The sequence below is a fragment of the Gadus chalcogrammus genome, chromosome 5 (genome assembly GCF_026213295.1).
Source record: "Gadus chalcogrammus isolate NIFS_2021 chromosome 5, NIFS_Gcha_1.0, whole genome shotgun sequence".
Classification (NCBI taxonomy): Eukaryota; Metazoa; Chordata; class Actinopteri; order Gadiformes; family Gadidae; genus Gadus; species Gadus chalcogrammus.
Window position 1 is genome coordinate 6617757 of NC_079416.1, and position 24616 is coordinate 6642372.

The 24616-nt window shown below is 45.8% G+C and overlaps 1 protein-coding gene across 1 annotated transcript in view; it reads right to left on the minus strand.

Annotated features, from left to right (window-relative positions):
• Nucleotides 1-274: 274 nt before the first annotated feature.
• Nucleotides 275-24616, minus strand: part of si:dkey-288a3.2 (protein phosphatase 1 regulatory subunit 37) — a 53961-nt gene continuing 29619 nt past the window's right edge. The window contains exon 11 of the mRNA XM_056591134.1: nt 275-435. Within this exon, the coding sequence (XP_056447109.1) occupies nt 283-435 (153 nt within the window). The 3' untranslated portion in view covers nt 275-282. The remainder of the gene's footprint in view (nt 436-24616) is intronic.

Below are 24616 nucleotides of genomic sequence, written 5' to 3' on the forward strand. Positions count from 1 at the left end.
AAAATTGCTTGACGGTAAAATTGCGCAAGGGGCCCTCAGCAGGGACATTAAGCGAGGGGGAGTGTGTGTGTGTGCGTGGAGGGGGGCGTAGCTTCATTAGGGAGCTGTGGTCTGTCTTTTATAGCCCGGATTTGGAGTTTTATGGTTATCATTATCTGCAATGGAATTATTATTATTTTCCACATAGACCCGCTCGTCAGCTGCTTAGGGCCGGGGGGGCACTGGGACCGGGGTGTGTGCGTGTGCATGTGCGTGTGTGTGGGTCCTTCTGTTTCATCCCCGTCACGATACGACATCCTCAACGGGCCCCTCGGGAGGCTCCCCCGGTGGTGACTCTGCGGTTTCCGTGGCGACTGCGGCTCGGCTGCCATTGGCCAGGCATAGTTCACCAATCTCCGAGCGCAGCCGTTTCTGAGTCTGCACCAGGAACTCGTCCTGAGGATCCAAAAGAAAAACACACGCAAATGAAAACCGGATAATTGAATAATAAAAAACGACACTTTGCTTCATCCCTTCTTAGCAGCATCTCTTCTTCGTTTTGGAACGCAGTTAACTCCCGCCTCTAGATACTTCACCGTAATAATATACGGGAGCGCCTCTGCGATGAATTAGACGGAGGGCCTATTTTGAAGTTGTTTATGGAGAGACTTGTGGCGGGTTCGCTGTAGGCCTTGGTGACAAGGTCAGTGTGTTTCTCTCAGGGGACATATATGCAGAATGAGAATATGGAGGAATATCAAGGCCACCTTTTATTAAATCTAATAATTGACTTATGACTAACTCCAACATCATAACTGTCATTTCCTTATCATTGTCACCTGAAATGTTTAAGAATGTTGAATGTTTTATTTATTATATTTATTTGTGACCCATGCGGATGACATTTAATACAACATGACATTCAAAAGCGAATTATTTCAGAGTCAAGACTTATTTCTTCGGGGTAGTTCGGAATTTTGGACATAGGGCCTGATTCCCAAGTTAGCCTTGGTGTTCTTTATCATTGGAGACAGTTTTAACACATTTCATTCAGTCCTTCTAGTTGCAGAGTTTGCTCGTGCTAGGCTAGCGCGCGGCAACGGGCAATACTAGCCTGCTAATAAAACAGTCTTACCCACTCCACAGTATGACCGAGGTAAATCAATTATAACGGCAGACTATAGATGTAAATGTCTGTGTTGATAAAATAATGTTAGAAATAAAACTAACCTCGAATCGCATGAATCATCGCATTTTAAGGGACTACTTTCTCAGCATCAGCGGAAATTAACCTAGATATCAGTCCACCGCTGCCAAAGCCTACTACCAGGAATATAACACTGCTGCTGAGACACAGCAAGTCCCTCAAAATGCAATGCAATGCAAGGTTGGTTTTATTTCTAACATTATTCTATCAACACAGACATCTACATCGACCGTCTGGAGTTATAGTCGATTTGCCTCGGGTGTACTGTGGAGTGGGTAAGACTGTTTTATTAGCAGGCTAGTATTGCCCGTTGCCGTGCGCTAGCCTAGCACGAGCGAACTCTGGACTGAATGAAATGTGTTGAGAACTGTCTCCAATGATAAAGAAGGCTAACTTGGGAATCAGGCCCTATGTCCAAAATTCCGAACTACCCCTTTAAGAAACAACTATGTGACAAACAGACAATTTGTAGTTAGTTTAGGATTTGCCCCCAACAAACTTGGGGGCAAACTTGGGGGCTTGGGGGCTTCTAAAAACAGTTTTAGAAGCTAGAAACGTTTAATAAATCAAACAAAACAGCAGTTATTCAGGTGTTAATTAACAATAGAGTGATTGAATGGGTGCTCATGACCTACATAAGGAATTGACTTAAGATTCAGAGTGAGTCCTTTGACGCTGAATCTAGAACTGGAACGGGCATACGGCCTGACGCACAACGCACAATAAGGAACCCACGTGGCTGAGAGAGGGGTGCGATGAATGGAACCAAAAAGTCAACGCGGATAAAGTCTGGAACGCAAACTGAGCGGGAGACCAGAGTGAAGAAGCAGATGCAGCAAAGCCAAAGACAGGAGCGAGTCAAAGACCCCGCTGAGTCCCACGGGCGGCCGACCCTATAGTCTCCAGCAGGGCCCGATGCCGGCCCAGCCAAAACCGCAGCTCGCTGGCCCGCCAGCCAGCAATAGCGATGCACTTTACCGCCTCATAAATTATCACCACCAACACCGTCACCTCCACGGCGCTGGGGTGACGCACGACACCCCGGCCCGCCCCCGCCCCTCTGTTGTACGCCCGGTGTGATACTGTCACCGAAACGAAGGGCCGTGCCTCCTTCCTTCCCCCCCCCCGCCTCTTCGCCTCCACCTATCCCGGCAGCAACCTCCGACCCACCCACCTCGGCTTAGCAAGAGCGTAGGGACAGTGGGGGGGTCACTTAAACACACACCGCAGAGGCGGCATGGACACCGATGATAAAGACTTTTTAGGGGAAACGTTGAGTGATCCAGTCTATTGTAAGCAATGGAGGTGTATGTGGCGGGACAGCCCTCCTTACCAACACACAGCTGAAACTCTTCTCTGACAATACCACAACGCTGCGACACCGAAGGACTGACAGTAATAGATGCAACAAAGTTGGTTCATTACCAGGACAGATACAAACGCGACATCTCTCTCTCTCTCTCTCTCTCTCTCTCTCTCTCTCTCTCTCTCTCTCTCTCTCTCTCTCTGCTGGGCGGTCGGCAGCAGAGCAGTTAATAAAGAGATTGATTATGGGCCTGTCAGGAAGTGACAGTTGCACAGGGCCGCCCTGCGTGAGTGACAGAGGGCGAGCTCGCCCCGCGCAGCAGCCAGCCCCCGGGCCTCCTCTCACACACACACACACACACACACACACACACACACACACACATGTGCACACTCACGTCCAAGATGCCTGTGCCAACACTAGGGGGTTTAGGTGAGGGGGTGGGAGGTGTGTGGGGTGGCATGGAGAGAACAGAGCTCCAACCTTCTGGTGGAAGTGTGTGTGGGGGCAGGGGGGAGATGGAGTGGACCAGGATGGAGAAGGGCATGTTACATTGTGTGTGTGTGTGTGTGTGTGTGTGTGTGTGTGTGTGTGTGTGTGTGTGTGTGTGTGTGTGTGTGTGTGTGTGTGTGTGTGTGTGTGTGTGTGTGTGTGTGTGTGTTAAAGAAAGAGGAGAGTGGGCTGGTGGTGGGGGCTCGCCACCCCTGCCAAAGTTTACAAGGAGATCAGGGTTCACAGCCACAGCCTTCTGGAGTCTGTGTGTGTGTGTGTGTGTGTGTGCGTGTGTGTGTGTATGTGTGTAGGATGTGTAAGTTGCCAGTGACAACATACTGGAGCCAATGGGGTTACGGAAGGCCTGTCAACACACTTGTACAGAGCGACATGTCACATGCTGCTGCATATGTGTGTGTGTGTGTGTGTGTGTGTGTGTGTGTGTGTGTGTGTGTGTGTGTGTGTGTGTGTGTGTGTGTGTGTGTGTGTGTGTGTGTGTGTGTGTGTGTGAGAATCTGTCAGTACACCTGGATATTCTCGCACGCACGCACACACAAGAGAGATAAACTGATAAGATATTCTAAATCTTCTTTAAACTTAAAACCTGATGCATGTTTTTGAACCATATAGAGGAAATTCAACTCAAAAACTTGACACAAATGCAAGTACTACACACACACACACACACACACACACACACACACACACACACACACACACACACACACACACACACACACACACACACACACACACACACACACACACACACACTATTATGTGTCCACCTCCGGCCTTAAAGTTCTTTGAAGCTTTTGCTCTTGTTTTTCTGTTTTTCTGTTTTTTTTTTTTCACTGAGCAGCGCCTACCTTGTCTTATGTAGAACACACATGTGCACACACAAACACACACAAAATATATATTTTATAAGTTATAAGTTATCCTTTTGCACTGCACCGTCGCTATACAATAAGGGAATTCACTAAAATTAGAGTGGCAATCTCGAAGACCTCCAATGATTTTCATTGAAATAAATGTCACTTGGGATATCATCTATCGCCGAATGAGTTGACACAGTGGTGATTAAGGATATGGCCCACTGATGAAAAGCAGGGATTTTGCCTATTTAAATAAGACAGTGGGCTTACATGCCAAATGTACCAACGGACATTGAATGTTATTTTTTGATTACTGGATTTAAATGTAGTTTCAAAATCTCTAAAAGAACTCTTACTATTGTGGCAATTGAAAATTCCATTTATTATTCAAATCACCCTTACCAGCACATGGTTACGGCAAGTAACCAAAGTCCTTTTTTTGTCAATTATCATTATTATTATTATTATTATGCATTCCTAAATCAAACAAATAAAAGTATAGCAAACTGCACATAGTGGTATCGAACTGCATCCAACTGAAACACATGGATGTTCAACTTGAACTGTATAGTATTGGAGCCCAGGTATCGAGATGAATTGAATCGCGCTCACCCCCCTAATAGATGGACGTGGAATACTTTTTGTGTATTGCAATGCAAGCTGTCACAAATACATTTTGCATGCCTACTCGGCAAAACCCGCCTAATTCAGTGTCTTTATTTTATTTTAATTCATAGTGTGTAATTTGCATGGCTTAAAAATGTTAGGTTATAATAGGGATTTTTTTTTCACAAATTAACAATCGTTTGTTTGTAATCAAATGGGTATTTTGTTTTAAAATAGTTGGAGTCTGTCATGCCTTAAATTGGTTAGGGAAACCATTTCACAGATGAAGTGCATCACAGAGAAAAGAAAAAAAGAATCTCATTGTACTTAAGAGACCTGAGTTTGAATTCCAAACAAAGATAGAGATAGTTTTACTTTTATATTAAAAACCAATAAAAATAGTAATAAAAAACGCATAAAAACAAATGGTGAAACACATTTTGGATGAACGTTGATACATGTGTTGATTCAACGGTTCCTTTAGAGTGTTTATTTTGGTTCAAAGAAATCTTCAAGTCCTTAATGTGACATGCTATTTTTTCAGTAGGAAATACATCTAAATGGACTCCTGAAAACAATATATACAAAATGATGTCATAACGGACCCATTGTGCAGATGAGTGTGTTTGTGTGTGTGCGTGTGTGTGTATGTGTGTGTTTGAGTTTGTGTGTGTGTGTATGTGGATTTAAGGCTTAAGATAAATTATTGCAAAGTATTCAATGTTTGACTATGCCTTAACCTTAATAGTAGCCTAGTAACTAGGATCTCTTACGGCCTGAAGCTGTAGTATATGTGGAAGTGTATTCAACTCTGGTTGGATAAATGATAGGCCACCTGGTCATACACACACCCTAAACACGCACACACACACACACACACACACACACACACACACACACACACACACACACACACACACACACACACACACACACACACACCCTAAACACACCCAAACCCCTAAACACAAACCCACACACAGACACACTGTCTCTCTCTCTCTCGCTCTCTCTACAACCAACAACCTTTTTTTCCCCACACTCGATCAGCGAGTAGAGCAATCAATACATCTCTGATTAAGTAATGGGACTGCTGAGCGGGCGAATGGAGATGTTTTCCCTTCTTCCTCTGCTCTTCTAACACTGACAATGGCAGAGGATGGCGTTTCACACCCAAGGAAGAGAGAGGGTGGAGGAGGAGGAGGAGGAGGGAAAGGAGGAGGAGAGAGAGAGAGAGGAGGAGAGAGCGAGAGACGCAGATGGACAAGTGCTTTTTACGGCTGAGTCCGCCTGGCTGCGTGCCATGGGCACAGACTCTCTTTGTTTGCCAGGCTACTAAACTAATAGAGATAAAGGCAGGTTCCTGCTGGCCCTGAATTAGAAAGTCATTAAGGAATATAAACACACATGGGAGTGTGTGCATGCATGCATGCAAAGGCATACACATGGAAAGGCATGCGCACAAACACACACCACACACACACACACACACACACACACACACACACACACACACACACACACACACACACACACACACACACACACACACACACATATATACATACACACACGCACACCTAAGCAAACACAGAAACACACAGTTATAGGTTCATCATTTGTGCATAATTGTCCAATGTCCAAAAAACCCTGTAGAAGAAGGGAAAACAGTGGTGTGAAGAGCTGAGGGAGTCCATGAGATGAAGGGCTGCTGAGTGACTAAAACAAACTCCTAGTCTGAGCATGTGATTACTATTTGGTTCAGTTGTTCGAGGGCCTTCACACTCCGAGCCAAAGGGACATGCAGACACACGCACACAAAGTATCCCTTCTCTCTAAAGCAACGCTGTGTTTTATGTTATGGCCATTGTTATTTGTGTATTCAGACCATACCATATAAACTATGTCAGGGTTTGAGAATATGTCTGTGGGTGTGAGAGAGGAAATGTGCGTGAGTATGCCATGCATAGGACACCCCGCCCCCCATCCAGATCCACTTGATTCTTTCCCGCCTAAAATCGTCATCAAACAGCCATCCGAATAGATTGGATAATTGAACGTCACGCAACACCATGACAACGGGCGATAAACAAGGTGACGACTGATGGATGGCGCCCTGCGGAGGGCTGGCGTGTGTTCTTTCTGGATTTGATGGGCTTTTGATGGGTTATTGACAGTACACACGGCATAAGCACACTGCGTTCCTCGTTGTCAAATAACAAATAGAAGGGTAAGAAGCACGAGGGTATCTTTACGTCACCTTTTTCCCCATTTTTAATGGGGAGCTGGGAATGTTAAAGAAATATACACAATTATATACATGTATTTTCACAGAAGGTATATCATGGCTGCACTGGGGAACTGCAAAATCAATCCGTAGTGGCAGGGGTTGGCAATGCACGATAATGCACAATGCACACACCGAAGAATAAAGTAAAAAACAAATACAACAATAAACGCAAAAATACCGGAGTTCAGCGCTAACTTTCCTCTGCGGCCGCAGGAGACAATGGAGACGATAGAAGCTGTCGTGGAGCTCGGCACCGTGATGCGTGGGGCAGGGGGTGTGCGGTTGGAGGTGTGTGTGTGTGTGTGTGTGTGTGTGTGTGTGTGTGTGTGTGTGTGTGTGTGTGTGTGTGTGTGTGTGTGTGTGTGTGTGTGTGTGTGTGTGTGTGTGTGTGTGTGTGTCAGGGTGTGGGGGGGAGGGTTCCTCGGTGCTTGGTGTGGCAGGCTAAACTAACTACCTCATTTGTTAGCGGTGCATTCCCAAAGACAAGCCTTTTACAAATGGAGCCACTTTACAATTATTACGGCGGGAGCGAAACCTGAGCCACCGCAAGTCCCCGCTCCAATCTATTATCCCACGGACGCTCGCTACGGGCCCCCAGCCTCTCGCTCTGCTGCTGCCTGTGTGTGTGTGTGTGTGTGTGTGTGTGTGTGTGTGTGTGTGTGTGTGTGTGTGTGTGTGTGTGTGTGTGTGTGTGTGTGTGTGTGTGTGTGTGTGTGTGTGTCTGTGTGTGCAGAGAGTCAATAACGGCCAAAGCATTGTTGTATATCAGGTGGTGATCAGCCCAAAGTAGCATGGGAGGGGTGGGGGGGCGGGGTTGTATTGTATTTGCAATAAGTGGTTAAAGTGTGCGGGATTATGCAGAACTTCGGAAATCGGCAACGCAACGCAGAGATGGAGATAGGGGGTAGGACGAAATAATATTAAAGCAGGGCTTTTTACCTCCTTCCCTTGCCGCCCCCCTACACACACACACACCACACACACACATGCAATCAAACCTGTGCCTGTATATCAAAGCTCAGGGTGCTCTAAGATATGCTCATAAAGCACAACATATGCAGGGGGGGGGGGGGGGGTAGCCATACTGCAAAAAAAGAAACTGCATTTGAAATCCCTGCAATGACAGAGAATGTGCAAGAATGCATAGTTTCTTCTTATCTCCGGTCCCAAACAAAAGGTGCTTCTGGTATCGAGAGAAGGAGCGAGACGAAAGGGAAAGTTGAAGCGGTGGTGTGGTCTGATTTCAAAGGCAGAGCTTGAAAGACAACAGACAGCTATTTACAATATTTATACATGTAGAATACTGATACCACGCATATCTCCTTGTCTGTCTCTGCAGGGGTGGGGGTAGGTGTGTGTGTGTGTGTGTGTGTGTGTGTGTGTGTGTGTGTGTGTGTGTGTGTGTGTGTGTGTGTGTGTGTGTGTGTGTGTGTGTGTGTGTGTGTGTGTGTGTGTGTGTGTGTGTGGTGCACTTGCAAGCAAGCCAAAAGCAACACTAGAATGAATAAAAAAATGCTGATGAAAAAAAAAGCGGTTACTTTAGAAAATTCACTGATAATTGGCGCCTTGAAAGGAGCTCATTTTTAACTGTGTCACCACGACTGCTTGATGACAATTAATCTGTTTGCGGCTGCTTCCTTGGCATCTGTGCCAATTACTTTATATGCTAATATATGTAAATGACATTTCAGATGCCAGTTTCAAGTATTATGCGAGTGTGGTATTGTATTTTTTATTTATTTTTTCATAAGTCATATTGTTGCAACTGATCCACAATGAAATCGCTTTTAACCGCGCTGTACGTGTATGTGTGCGTCTTACGTTAATTCAGCAACATAAAGACATAAATAACAACCTTCGACATGAACATCAGCCAGAGGCATAATAGATATGGGGCATTGTGAGGAATCATACGGGCATATCTAAGCATACAAGGACAGAATCACAACAAAAAGCAACGGCCCAAACTAATACCACACACATCGCATCGATAACTTAGCATGGCTTCCTTTTCATTTTCCAAAGCATAAGCGTCTGGTATAAAGGTTTAAGACAGATTGTGAACTTCACTCTGACCTCTGAAAGCTCACTGTTGTGATCTTATCCCATTTTGAGATATAATAGCAACATCATCTTCCCACAGCCCAAAGATCAGATCAGAGCTCCACATTGTGACCAGGGCACACACACACACACACACACACATTCACACACACACGCACGCACACACACACAGACTGTGAAGGAGGAAGCCAGAATTGCCAGTGAACGGAATATCAACAGTGTGTGGGATGAGGATAGAACTTGATAATTGTCCGATATGGACAATAAATCCCACCTCTCAGTTCAATTATTTGACAATATGCCGGAGAACAAAATAAACACAAAAAACAATCCATTCCTAAGTGTTTTAATGTACTTTGTGTTACGGCTCACACCCCGAATTATGAATTATAACATTCAGCAGATTAAAAGAAACAATGCATTAACCTTATTGCGTCACGCATTGCCATGGAATGCCAGGGAAAGGTTCCTCGGGCCGGGGGAACAACCTGCTGGAATAGCAGAGGTATTTTGTGTTGGTGGCAGCAGCGCTAAGTAAATGTTAATGAATGCACTTTGTGGGTATTACCAAAGCCCCCTTTTCAACCTCTTAAAATAAAATGGCAGTAATTACCAGAAAAACAAACTTCCCTTGCACATGCTCATCGAGAGGAAGTGCTTTCCACATTTTTTATATTCTTCTTCTGTTCTTTTCACACGTCTGTTATTTTACTCTTTTTTTTTAACCCCATACAGGGTAGGTAGTCGATGTAAATGTTCCATCCATGCAGTTCATAGGCAGGTTATAGAAACACTAAAGCCCAGGGTAGACTGCGGTGCGTCAACCAGCAGTCACACTGCCTGGACTCAAGATGTCACTGTTGTATGCAGAATAAGTAGCCTTTCCACGCTTCCTCTGTGTGTGGCGTGTGTATATGTATGTGTGTCTCTCTTGAGATGAGTGCGTGTCTTTGTGTTGATGTGTGCGTGTGTGTATGCGGGGTGGGAAACACAAATAAAAATAAATAAGAAAAAACTAGAGATGAGAGATAATATGTTGTGAGCGGTGATGGTTTTACAAACAAAAACGACGGTGCACCATTTAAAGCGCTTGGCCTGCAGAGTTTGCCAATAAGATGTTAGGGATGAAAAATAAAGAAAATCCAAAAAGCTGTCAGTTACTTCAAACCGGCCGCAAGAAATGTAGGGATTGTTCTGTTGGGATTAAGAATAAAATGTTCACAATATAATAAAATAAATACTACAAGTTTAATGGAATTACCAATTACATTTAGTAAGCAAATACTAATGATTGTAATGTAGCCTATATCATTATTATTATCATAAATAATATTATTAGAATAACAAAAAGTATTTCCCAATTTGTGGCACGAGTTCAGCAATGGTGACATCCTTTTTAATATACACTTAGTATTATTTTCTAGGCTCCTGTGAGTTTCCTCGGCGTAGATTATTATTATAAATATTATTTTTATTGTTATTATTTTCTGGCAGTAATTGCAACATCAAAATATGCTGCATGTTCTAATGTGATCATTACACTGAGATTAATCTGCGAGAGAGGCAGGCAAAGGGGAAGGCAACGTCAAAATATAACGTTGGCAAAGGAAAACATGGAGCGCCGATACATGATATTATCCTGCGAGCATTAACTCCTCATTCCCTACTGAGAAGCAGACGTTTTGAAACGAAGAAATTAAAATAAAAAAAGATGTACTGTTTAATATTTGTATAATATATGTAATTAAAAGAGTAAAAATACACGTGCAGGGTAAAGAACTACAAGCAAAGCATAAAAAATAAAACAGTTTTTAGTTAGTAGTAAACCCGATGCCTCTTATTCTGCCACACCTACTCTTTCACTCTCACTTCCCGTCTATGTCTCTCTCCCTCCTGCTCTCTCTCTCTCCACTTCTCTCCCTCTAATGTACCCTACATTCATCAGCCCCTGCGACTTTCCTAATCCCTCTCTTTAGCGACGGCACGTGAAGCTAGCGGGCTCCTCCACGTGAGCGCCACAGAAGATGGAGCTGGGCTGTGTGTGTCTGTGTCAGTCTGAGAGTGTGTGTGTCTGTGTGAGTCTGTGTGTTTGTGTTTTGCGTTTCCGGGGCGATAACATGGAGCGGCCGCTACTAGAGTGATGTCCTGGCGAAGCGGGGTATGGGGTTTGTCATGCACGTGCACACCCACCTACACACAGACACACACACACACACACACACACACACACACACACACACACACACACACACACACACACACACACACACACACACCACTGTATCGTTGTGTGTGACACCACAGGCCGACTTGAGAGCCGTGAACTGTTTTTTTCTTCCTTTGCAGTAACTTTTTGTTCCAGTGAGATAAGCGTTGAACTCTGGGGTGTTTGCAGCTTTTAGCAGAGTTTGGTGGACTTCCCTCAGAAATTAGTTGTAACCGGTGTATCCTTGCATTGTAAGTATCTCTCTTTCTCTCTCTGCCGGCTCCTAAAGCTAAGATACCATGCTTTGATAAAATTGTAATGTCTTAAATTTTCTATTTTTTTGCTTATTGATATAAGTGTGAGAATTCAACCCCGTAATTTTTCCGTTACTTTGTTGCTGCAGGGGATTTGAGTTAAAAATTGCCAGGCATGGTCAGGCTATTGCGACGATGTGAGATTAGGTTCAGTTCAGTATCACTCACGTAATGTCTCCTTTTCTACCATCCAATATGTTTTGAATATGTTTGATCATACTCTTTCAAAAACCAAAGCTTGACCTCTGTGACCTTTCCTAAAATGTAGTTTCCCTGGTGGGGTACAAAAAAACATCTTGCCACTAGTTGTACCCCCCCCCCCCTTCCCATATTCCTGGCGCTTAATCTTGAGGAAACACTGGAAACAAAGGGAAGGTTAGGAAATATTAAACAGCACGTTCGTCCTCGAGTCCTTCTTTAGTTCGGCAGAGTGCAAGTTAACGGAGGGTTTTACAGTCAGTGGATTTGTAGGCCGACTCTATAATAATATCTAATCGACGTGGTGATCAATGAATCTACCCGGTAAGAATGTGTTAGTATGAACATACGTGTATATGTTTACATGTCCATGTTTAATGTTTTTTATTTTATAATTTTTTGTTTGGTCTATTATGTTGTCTTTGCACCCTTTTGGACAGAAAGACGTTTGAAGGTATAAATTATATATATTATATTCTATATATAGTTACATATGTGCATATTTAAAAAAAAGAGCAACTGACAACGACGGACAGTGGCAGTGCACCGGGGTATGTGACGAGAGAGAAACAAACGAGATAAAAAGGAACACGCAAGAGATTGAAGTAAAGAGCGACTGCGGCTTCCGTGATATTCTGCTCTCCCGGTGGTGTTGGTGGGAGGATGAGAGAACCGGTAGTTCTGATCACAGGAGATCAGGTGTGTGTGTGTGTGTGTGTGTGTGTGTGTGTGTGTGTGTGTGTGTGTGTGTGTTCAATTCTGTGAGTTGTACGCAAAACCTGTCTCTGATGGTTCCGCCATGATAGGAGGTGCTATTTTCTGGTGATGCCGTTTCAATAGAGTGTGTGTGTGCTTATACGTGAGTGTGTAATCTATGTCCTGTGTAGGTTGTAAATTGTGTGTCGATTGATCGATCAATCTCTCTCTCTCTCTCTTTATATGTCTGTATATATATATGTATGTTTGTATGTTTGAACGAATGACTGAATGAATGTGTGTATCCCATTCTCCAGCTCTCTCTGTGCATCTCTCTCTCTCTCTCTCTCTCTCTCTCTCTCTCTCTCTCTCTCTCTCTCTCTCTCTCTCTCTCTCTCTCTCTCTTATATATATATATATATATATATATATATATATATATATATCCATCCATCCTTCATTTCTTATGCTAAAAATATCAGCTATTGTGTGCACATAACTAGGGTCAAACACAAGGTCAGAACTCAGTAGCCCCTCTTAAGAACTCCAACCCCCATTTTTAGGCTGTCTTAGTTTAAGCCACAGGTAGTAAGTTATGTACGGTGGGGTCACTTCCACTTAAGAGGAGAAAAAAAACACTTAAGCTTGTGGAGAGAGCAGTGGTTTTAAAAGAGGAGGCAGAAGCACAGTGGGGGGCCACAAGAGAGAGGCCACATTAGCAGCCTAGTTGGCATATGTAGAAAACAAGAAAAAACGTCTCACATCTGTGTGTAACCTTTCAGATTTCTGTCCATCGCTAATATTTTACATTTTTTATATTTGTTGGAGCGAAATTTGTTAACACTTTTCAGGGGATCCCTAGTAAAGACTACCCATGCACTCTCTAGAACAGGATAATTCTTTTGTTAAGACAACAAGTCATAATTACACCAGTGTGGTCCTTCTAAGTTCTCACTAAATGGGCTTTCGTCGTTTCTTGTAGCCTATGTGTTTTGTTAAAGGAAGATTGCATTGGGGGCTTTCATTTTTTTTTTACTTCCCTTCTTTGTTCCCTCCCCTTCACAATTGTTCCTTCTCCTTTTGATTTGTGTAATTATCTACCGAGGTAACGTACAGAGCAGGAGACCCTGGCAAAGCCGCTCATGTGGCTTGTTATGACCTGCGATAATTAAAGGTTGTGTTCAAATTGCCTGGAAAAAGACCGGCACGGCACACAAGGATGTTTCTGAGTTGTGTGCCTGCGAAACATCACGTCTCATTTGAAGTTTCAAAACCATAATAAAAATGCAGGTACTTTTTTTTATTTCTTTTTTTTACGTACTGTTGCGGACAGATTTGGGTGGTATGAAATGCTGCCTGTTTCATATTTCCCACAAAATGAACCCAAGTATTCACTTTTGCAAAAAAAACCTAGAACCAGTTACACTGACAACAACAAAAAAGATATATCAAGGATTTCTGAGGCGGTGAAATGCGATAAAGCCTTTGATATCAACTAAGATTGCATTATACGGCAGGCTATTGCACAACTGTGACGTTGAAATCCTACTTTTAGAATGCTAGTGGGGTAGTTGCTTTCATCACGACTCGAGTCACAAACACGGCTAAATCACAAATACGATCTACTAACGATTCATTAAAACTCATTCATAATGAATGTAATAGATATTGGAATGCCTCCAAATCATGGAAATTATTTCAATATTATACTCAGGGAAGGGGGTCAACTAAAGAACTTAATTAAAACATGGGAAGTAGTTGATTTAAGATGAAAGATGCTAGAAAATTAGCTGCATGGGAACAAATAGTCTATTCAAATCTTCGTGAGCTCAACAACACCTCATCTTCCTCTGTCTCTTGTCATCTAACCCTGAAACCATTGACTGTAGGGCTGAGGATCTCGGAGAGCGGGCATCGAACTAGGGTCTCGAGGGGGGATGGTTCGCCCAATGACTACGACTAGCTCTACCACTAGTGACTATGACTAGCTCCACCACTAGTGACTATGACTAGCTCCACCACTAGTGACTATGACTAGCTCCACCACTAGTGACTATGACTAGCTCCACCACTAGTGACTATGACTAGCTCCACCACTAGTGACTATGACTAGCTCCACCACTAGTGACTACGACTAGCTCCACCACTAGTGACTACGACCAGCTCCACCACTAGTGACTATGACCAGCTCCACCACTAGTGAGTATGACCAGCTCCACCACTAGTGACTATGACCAGCTCCACCACTAGTGACTATGACTAGCTCCACCACTAGTGACTATGACCAGCTCCACCACTAGTGACTATGACCAGCTCCACCACTAGTGACTATGACCAGCTCCACCACTAGTGACTATGACTAGCTCCACCACAAGTGACTATGACCAGCTCCACCACTAGTGACTATGACCAGCTCCACCGCTAGTGACTACGACTAGCTCCACCGCTAGTGACTACGACTAGCTCCACCGCTAGTGACTATGACTAGCTCCACCGCTAGTGACTATGACCAGCTCCACCACTAGTGAGTACGACTAGCTCCACCTCTAGTGACTATGACTAGCTCCACCATTAGTGACCCGCCTGTTGGTGGTTTGTTACCATAGTCACTGCAGTCAAACACCTCTTCCTGAAAACCAAGCCGTTGTGATGAGGCTTGGGCAGCACCAGCCATGGGGGTGGAGGGGGCACTATGAACCAGGTGGTGGGCTATATAAGCCCCTGTGAACACACACCTACCAGGGTGTTTTTCTCACCAACATATATTTTAAATGTGCTCGGGTGTGATTTCGCTTGAATGCCCCATAATGCATGTATCGTTCTTAGAATAATAAAATACACCATCTAAAGGGCCAGATCAAATCTATTCGATCTATCACCTCAGCACCCTCTGTATCTTTAAACATTGAGATGTATCGAAAATGCCCCGAACCACAATTTGTAACATTCAGAATGTTTTCAGTATTTACAAATACAAAGCCCCCCCCAAAACACGCGACTAGCTCACTGCTTCAGCAAGAAGTTTGCCTCCAGTCATGTGCAATGAGAGTACGGGCCAATAGTGCAGCCGGGAAGGTAGGAAGACAGACAGGTCAGCTATCCAATCATTTAATTTGGGCCGAATTAGATGATTGGTGAGGTTTATTACACCCCCGCAACAGATACCAGATTTTCTTTTTGATAAAATTATTGCTCTAAATTCTGTAAATTAAAAAAAATAACACAAAAAATGCTTCTAAAACAAATCGCCCCCCCAAGCTTTAATGGAACATGTACATCTGTACAAGCCATACGTGTTTATTGAACCTTTGGGAACATGGTTACCGACTGTGGGCAGGGTTGAGCCAGGGGACAGGATGTACAGATGACTCCTCTCTAGGCCGGCCCGGGGCTGTCACAGCTTTATTAAGACTTCTGACCGGGCTCTGGCTCTGGGACCGGGCCCGTCCAAGACGGGGGTGTCCTCAGCCAACACGGCCCCCACAACCTCGGGAAGAACTGTGTGTGTGTGTGTGTGTGTGTGTGTGTGTGTGTGTGAGAGCGAGAGCGAGAGAGAGAGAGATGATGGTGTTCCTTGACCTGCCTGACAGAGTAGGGCCAATGCAATTTGATTGTGTGTGTGTGTATTAAAGAGAGAGGGGGGGGGGGGATGTTGGCTGGCATCTGGTTTAATAAGGCTGCCCGTGCTCCCCTCGCCCCACCCCGCCACCCTGCGGGCTCCAAGGAGCTCTGGCGAGGGGGCCGATGGTGTTGGCACCGGCGGAGGTGGGAGCAGGAGCAGTGGTAACAGCTGGTGCCAGCCATGCCTGCCGCGGCCGCGGCACCGACGCCAAGCCAGCCCCCAGAACCCCCGCCTTTTTATTTTGCACCGGCCCGGCCAGGGCACCAGCTGATCATCCCGCCGTGGGTTCACTGTCACGGTGATGTCTTCATCGCTAAGCCGTGCTGACAGGCCGGCGTCCCGGCGGCCAACGAAAGGTGACAACAAATCCAATTACCCGCCCACCATGGGTCCCCCCGTACCCCAGTCTGGAATGAGGGCGCACGGGCGCTGGGTGTGGGGGTGTTGGGGACGGTCGGTGGAGAAGAGGGCAGGATAGGAAATGGGCAGGAAGGAGGGTGAAGGACGAGGATGTGGGTCTACTCACTCTCAGTTGTGAAGCCATGTTAGTGGCTCTCGCCTACCCTGAGGGACGCCACAACTAGATCAGCCCGCGCCGAGAAAGACAAAACCGGTTGAATGTAATGAACGGTTGAATGTAATGAACGGTTGAATGTAATGAACGATTGACAGTAAAAAATGTATGGTAAGAGACAAAGTTCCAAAAAGCACCATTATACAATACATCCTCTTCACATCACATTTCTGGGGGGAAAAAGCTCTCATGTAGGCCATTGGCGATGTGTCCCTGATGTGGGGGAGGAGATGATGAAGTAGATGAGAAAGAAAGTAAACCAAGAACAATTTCCCCATCCAACAGGTGGAGTCACTTCAATGATGTCCCTGCCTTGAGAGGCAGGGACGTGTTGGCAGTGCGAATGTTTCCCATCCTCTCATAGACACGTGCAGAGAGGGTCTTTCCCACAGATCCATGCCCCTTTTGATGAACAACGGCCAGCAAGGACACTCTTCTAGTTTCCAATGCGATCCATGGGGAGCAGCAGGCGAGGGCGAGTGGGCCGGATCCTGCAGCCCATCAGCCCGGCCGCGGCCCCTGGGAGCGTGCCGGGCTGCGCTTTACCCGGTTTATCGGTCAACACATTTCCATAGCGCGCAGTAAGTGATGCAAGGCTTGAAAAATAACACCGCCACAAACACAATTAGGCAAAACAGGGCCCCTTTGCTTTCAGACCTTGCCTTCTGTTGACCTGCTTTTAACATTAACCTGATTAAATCCCCATAAACAAATTGCTCCCCTCACGGACAGAGCGAGGACAATACTTTACTTTGCTTTTAGCCCCCCCCCCCCATGCCCCAGAGTATTGATCTGTGATCGGGCTTGGGTCACCCATAGCCCCTCCTGAAGAGCCGAAGGTGAAGGACGAGAGGGTGATGGGAACACTGTGGGGTGGAGACACCAGGAGACAGCAGGCAGGGGAAGGCCCTTTGATTAACGGAACAGTGGAGGTAATCCATCTCTCATCCATCATCCATCAAACCGCCACCCAACAACGGCGACCCTTCTATCACATCACTCTCTCTAGCTCCTCTAGAGGGAGGAACGTCCTGGAGTGTCTTGCCTTATCACCCAAGGAGGTCTTTACCCGGTGGTCTGCGACTCCGGTACCCAAACCCCCAAAAAAAAAAAACAAGGGGAATGTAGGATTTGCCATTTCTGTTCCCTTTGCCTCCAAGAAAGACATTGTATCCGGGCAGGTGGATGGAAGTAGGACAATCATCTGGCCACTGGGGGGTGTGTGTGCTTGTCGGTCTGTCTGTCTGTCTGGGCCCAGCAGTCAGAGGAGAAGGTACTTGCCCGGGTCCAGCGATTCGTAGGAAGAGATTCCGAAATAAAAAAATAAAAAATAAAGGAGAGCTTCTCCCATCTGATGGTGGTTGAAGGCTCGGAGCCAAGACGTTTCATATTCATAGTGAAAATATGCAGCGCGCATGGCGGACCGGGGGGGGGGGGGGGGGGGGGAGGGTGGGGCGCGGGTGGTGGGCGGGGTGTGGGGATGTGGAAGAAGAGGGGGTGTCATGGGGAGGGGGGGGGTGGGGAGCTTTTGACAGTGAGATGACTGCAATTTCTGCAGTCAAGCCCGCCATTCAAAAGCGAAAAACGGAATGAGGCTTGGGTGGATGAAGGCTGCCTCCGATCGGATTGAAAGTGAGGACAAAAGAGAGAGGGGGAGAGAGAGAGACAGTGGGGGAGAGAGAGAGAGAGAGAGGCATGAAGAAGGGCTTCATGGAAGTCAGATGAAGTGCCCGATGGGTGTGCTGGGGCCGTTTGAGCGTGGCGCCTCAGGACATGCCCGTCGAAAAAAGGCGACACGATCCAATACCCCCACTTACGCCCAGCTCATATATATATGCTCCCCCTCCGACACCCTTACCCCTCCACACACTTATGCAGAGCCCCCATATCAATTGGGAAACTTTGCATGTTTTGGTCATTATGCTGAGTTTGTTTGAGCAGCCGTCTCGCGTGTCTGAATGCAGGACGGGGGGATTTGCTGGCCAATAGACACAAATACCTCTCTCGTCTGGAGGAGGGAGAAACGGTGCTTCAATTCATTCATTTGAATTGTTGGTTGAATGCGCCTGCCTCTTCCTATACTCACCGGCAAGACAAATATTTAACACATATTTAACAAAACAAGTCAAAGCGTTTGGAGAAGACTGAAGTTTGATGGGGGGGGTTGTGTGTTTCCACTTTTCCCTCTTAGAGGACTGTTTAAGATTCACCCAAAGGTGTCTAGGGAAGGGAGCCAGCAGTGATGACTTTTCGTCCAAAGCATAATTTCTCATGCCATCTCAAGGCTAATCAGTTAATCCCTGCTAATGAAACCTCCTGGAGTAATGTACTGGTGTACGTGTGTGTGTGTGTGCGTGCGTGTTGGCACGTGTGGTTATAAGTAGATGCAAGTGTTGTCATCCACAAAACATAGGGTATACTTTGGGGTATACACTTGCTTTAGAGAACACAGCAGCATCACTGGGAAAGTCTTTCCCCTGGGGCTACACACACACACACAAACACACACACACCCCTTCTACCCCCCTGACCTTCATCAGAACCACAAAACACAGATGACTACACGACCAACGATTACTACAATAACCCACCGCCCCCCCGCCCGGCCCCCCTCACCATATCCTCCCCCGTGTTGCCTCGTAATACGCAAATCAGATAAAAACACACACTCACACAATCACACACACGTGCGCGTGCTCACGCGTAGTCGCGCTCAGAGGGGCTAATTAATGCTTTAATATGCAAATGCCATCCGCAGTAAATTACACAGCTGGCAAATATGCCCGTTTCTGCCTGAAAATACATCAGCCGTGCAGCGCGGAGTGTGTTGCTACGTCGCCGTTGTTGTTGTGTTTTTGCTACAAGACATGGGATTTTTCTTCACTACACATCCCCTCCCCGCCGCCCAACACATACACACCACCACCATCCCCCCCTGCCGCCCTCGCATCTACTACAGACACACTCATGTTGTCCCTTCTGAGAGGTATCAGGATCATAAGGCGCTTCTTGTTGCTAGTGAAATGGAGCAGTGGGTGGGTAAAACATCGGTGTTGCCGTGGTATCGGTGACTCTAAATGCATTTAATTTTTTTTTGTAAGAAGGAGGTGTTGCGGTGTGAAGAGACTTCCATGTACAGGCCCCGAGGAGTGCTGGGAAAAAAGAGAAAAAGACGGTGTTCGTTTCTGAAACCCAACACCTATAAGGGGTTCCAGGGTCCGCTCTCCGCATGAGGAGACAGAGCGTGTGAATGAGGCACCCCTGCTACTAAAGACATACACCAACGACCTCCTACCTTGTGGTTTTAAACAAAACTATAAAGTAAAACACTTTTTCTCCCCTTTTGTAAAAAGATCCTTTCTTGATAATATTAAGAAATGTTTGTATTTTAAATCAGGCACAGCGTTATGGGAGGGCCTGACGGACCTAGGACCATCCACTGTTCAACAGACCCACCCAAAACTTTTCTTGAAAAAAAAAAATGTACCTGAAATGCTTTATTTTTGCAATGCAGCAATCTTTGTTGATATTGATGCTTGATCCGATTTATGTTAAAGGGCTGTTATCTTCGTGGATGACCGTGAAATTGCGGTAGGCTATAGTATTAGTTATTATCTCGTTGTAGCCTAGGCTACAATTGAATGCATCTTCTTTGTATAATAATAAGCCAAGCTCAGTCTGTTGCTAATGATATCGAAATATTGTTGAAAACTAAATTCTGTAATAGTCGGCCTCATGTTACACGAGCATAACTAAACTATGTGGGAAATACTTGATTCCTGACAACTTGTACAGTCTATAGGCCTCGACGGGCATGTCGAGTGATGCGCTAATGCACAGCAAGGTATGGTGCGTAATGGAATTCAGTTCCAAGAGACGTCTTTACACTTCCGGGCCCTACACATTGGTCTACAACAGAAACAATAACGCGATATCAACATGAGCAGTTCTAACTGGAGGGTCGGTGAAATCCGCGAGCTGCTGACCATCATGGGAGAGAAGGTGATGCAGTCGCATTTAACAAAGACGTCGGAAGATGGTGAGATCTACGAGAAAGACGCAGAGAGGAACGTTCCTTTGTGCCAAGCCGTGGCCGAACCGGCTTGGCGGTGTAAAAAGGCCTAAGGAGCCATCGCGGATAGGTCCGTCCTATGCACCGAAACTTTTTTACAATGCAACAAAATATTTAAAGAGCAATCAAGCTATTATGCACAGATAATATAACTGTATATTAGTCAGTTATTTGTATTAGGTTAAACAAGGATTTGATACCGTTTTTAATTTAAGGACCACCCACAATTAGTCTGGCCCATCCACAAATGGAATCCTGGCATCCTGCCTGGTTTAAATTAAGCTCTAAGCAAATTTCGGTTATAAGAAAAATATCATATTTTACACAAATCAGAGAGTGCTAAGGATTTTCCCATTAGTCTTGCAAGGTGATGGAAACCATATCTCTCTTACGTTACTTAATTGGTCAGGATGAAAGAAACATATGATAACTTGTATATTAAATGTATAAAAACCACAGCAACTCCAGCCAAGTCATCCACTCTGTTAAACAGTAAGAACTAAAAAGCAACAAAAATGTAAGGTTATGAGCTATCACAAACAAAACTGTGAATTAAAATGTGACTTGCTTATTCCTCAAGTTGTAAAGGATTGAATCAAGAAGCCTCTACTAGTACATGCATTATTTACAATTCATAATGTGAATGTAAAAGAAAATAAGGGAGACATTATTAAATGCCTGTTTTTATTGTGTGGAATCCTCACACACTGGCCTCTAACCGGTGAGACTATATACTGATGTACTGAGCAAGCCCTACAATAAAACATGAAAAAGGTTAGTTGTAATAATTGCATTATTATCAAATGAATATAAATGTCTTGTAGTAGTGGGTGTGAAATTAGTACGAAGCATTAACAATCACCATGAAATTGTTTAGGTATTCCTCGGTCAGCAATTAAAGGCTCTTGGCATTTTAATTGTATTGTTGAATTTAGAGCTGGCTAGTTTCAACTGAATTCTATAAATAACTATAGGCATCGAAACAATTGTGTCAATATTAAAATTGACTTTGTTAACTGTGGACCCTGACAACACAATGACCCAAAGGCTTCTGGCCAAGGAGTCACAGCATTGTTTAGTCATGCCTCACTGTTTCATAATCAACTAAAACATTGCCAAAGTTAAGGTCCGTGGAGGACAGCAAGCATGGCCGGCTCTAACATCCAACATCGTGGTATGCCATAATGAGCGCCATTTACACATACTCGGTCAAAATATTGCTTGTGCCATACAAGTAATCACATCACATACATCTCTCATCACGGGACTCATCCGCTTGCATACATTTCCGGCAGTGAAATGATTTTGTTTCGGTTGCGAAAATCCCAATGATTTACAATGGCAAAACGTCAATCTATCAATTCAAACGTCGTTAGATGTTCGTTTGAATCCAAACACTGTTTGTGACTAGCCAAGGCAGTTTGCTTCATGTTCCCTCTAATCGTTCAATCTCAGAAACACACGGTTCCTGTCTTTAAGGACGATGCCCAGATAAATACACAAGTCCAGGAATAACGGTTAACGTGTACCAGGTATATATACCGCCGGGTAGCTACCGGAGGGTATGCCGTGTACGTAAATATATATAAAAGCCTCCAGAATATATCCACACTGCTGAGGGACTGGCAGCCTCCCATCCCAGGAGCCCCCCCGTCCCTGTTGCACCCTGGCTGCACTCCCCTCTCCCCCAGCTGCTCTGAGCCCCCCCCCCCCGGCCCCCTTCCGAGGCGCAGCGGTGAGCGAGGTGTGTTCCGGGTGGATGCTGGTGTCTGCCGTGCAGTACCGTCGGGGGTTTCCCCTAGGGGCACCAAGCACCGATGATTATGCCAACCATCCCCCCCCCTACCCCCCCCCCCCCCCCCCCCAGAGCCGAAGAACTGCCTGAGTGTCGACTTACTTGCATGGCCGGCCCGGTCCCGACACCCACCGGGACCGACACCCCGAAAGATCAAGGTTCCAGAAATAGGCCCGTCTTTCTCGGGAGACCACCCCCCCCCCCCCCACTGGCGTACCCCCATACACCGCTACATCGTGACCCCAGAGTTTCCTTTCCCTTCAAGATGTCACCTGTTCTCCTGATACAAGAAGCCTTCACCCACACTTTATTTTGTGTCTCCTGGAGAGGATTGCATTACTTGCATTACCTGATGCTTGTTTGTCCACCACCTATGGTTTCCGATACTGTTGCTTCCTGTGTGTTTTCAGGTGCATCCCTCCCTATATATATAGAAATATATATGAATATATATATTGCCTATATTCCCTGGTCATGTCCGCCACAATGCTGACCCTTCTCTCTGTTGATACCAAAGGCAACATTAACACCTCTCTGCTCTCGTGTGTGCCACGCTGCCTGTAACATCGGACGAGTTAACCCACGGGAAGCGTTCATTTGGAAGTTAGCACTTTCTTAAAAAAATGCTACGCTAAACCATGCTAAAAACGCACAATACGGATCAGATGTTGTGTGTTGGTTGGTGTCCATCGTGCGACTCCCGTCTTCGTCCCAGAGATGTTTACGAAGGCAGCTTTCAAGATCGGGACAAATAGATAAGAGTTATATATATATTTAATATATATATTACCGATACGTCTCCCAGCACGGTCCCAAGCAGATACAATACGGCAAGGGAAGGCCCCACATAGGGACTCACAGGGGCCGGCACTCTCTCTTGCGTTTCTTAATTATCACCCAGTGGGGAGAGCGCCCCCGACAGATACACCCCGCTAATGGGCCGACCACGTGACCTTCGGGCCATCTCGGTGTCATCCCGTTCACAGGAAACAAACAAAAGAAACATGATTGACCATTCGTCAGGTAAAAGAGTACACAGAGACACACACATACACACAAACATACACACACACAAACACAAACACGTACTAACACACATGCAAAAACACATATAGTGCATGTACACATAAACAACCCCCCCCCCCTACACACACACACACACACACAAACGAATGGTGCATGCACATACGCACACAAACACTTGCAAGCCTGGCGAGTAGGAAGGTCGACGTTGTAAACAGCTTTACCTACTGAAGAGCTGCAGAGGACTTAGAGAATCTTGTCTGAATCTATTCATATTTTAGATGCGTAAATACTTAATAATTAACAGCCAACCAGCCGGTGATAAAACGGAGCAGTGTGACATAAAAAAAGAAGAATTCAGACAGAAAAAAAAAGAGGAGCCCCATTTGCTTTACCACCTTCCTCCCCTTTCATGCCTTGTAAATATGCGCATCTGCAATGGCCCCCTGTGCCGCTGTAAAGCCCGCCACACGTACGTAAGCACACACACACACACACACACACACACACACACACACACACACACACACACACACACACACGTAGACACATAATTATCAAGAACACGCAGACCTGTATATAGACGGTGACAAACTCCGTCAAGCAGCCACACATCGGAGGACGCACTGGTGGCACCAACCCCCCCCCCCCCCCCCGAGCCCCCCCTCCTCCCCCTCTCTGCCACTCACTCACATGTACACCCACACTGTTCCTCACTAAGAATATGAGATGTGCGCGTCTCCCTTGGCGACCCGGGGATACGCGGGCTGAGCAGCGAGCGAGAACACTGCTCTGGCCCCCCTGCTGTGTTCGGATGGGAAGATCTGCAGCTTTTTTATACAAATGCAATCGTCACCGCTCCCACCTGGATACGCCACGCCAAGACAAATCCCAGCTGTGTGTGAGTCCAAAACCTGACAGAGCTTTTAAAGGAGAGAGACCCACCCCAGCCCACCCCCACACACACACACACACACACACACACACACACACACACACTCACACGCATACACTCTCACACAATAACAACCATATAGCATTCTATTAAAACGACCATGCACGCTGACTCCCAACAATGGTGGAAAATGATATTCATGTCTCATGGCGGCTTAAGAAAGCATCAAATGACAGCAAAGCCGCCAATATGGAGGCGCTGGAGCATGGGGGGGGGGGGGTAGAAGAGCCCGGCGCTTTAATGGCATACGTACGCGGAATGGGCTAGTTCCTTAAAGGCTGTTCCCCAGGAAAAAGGCTACATCCCCTACGTTTGACTTTACCCAAAGGGAGGCGGACG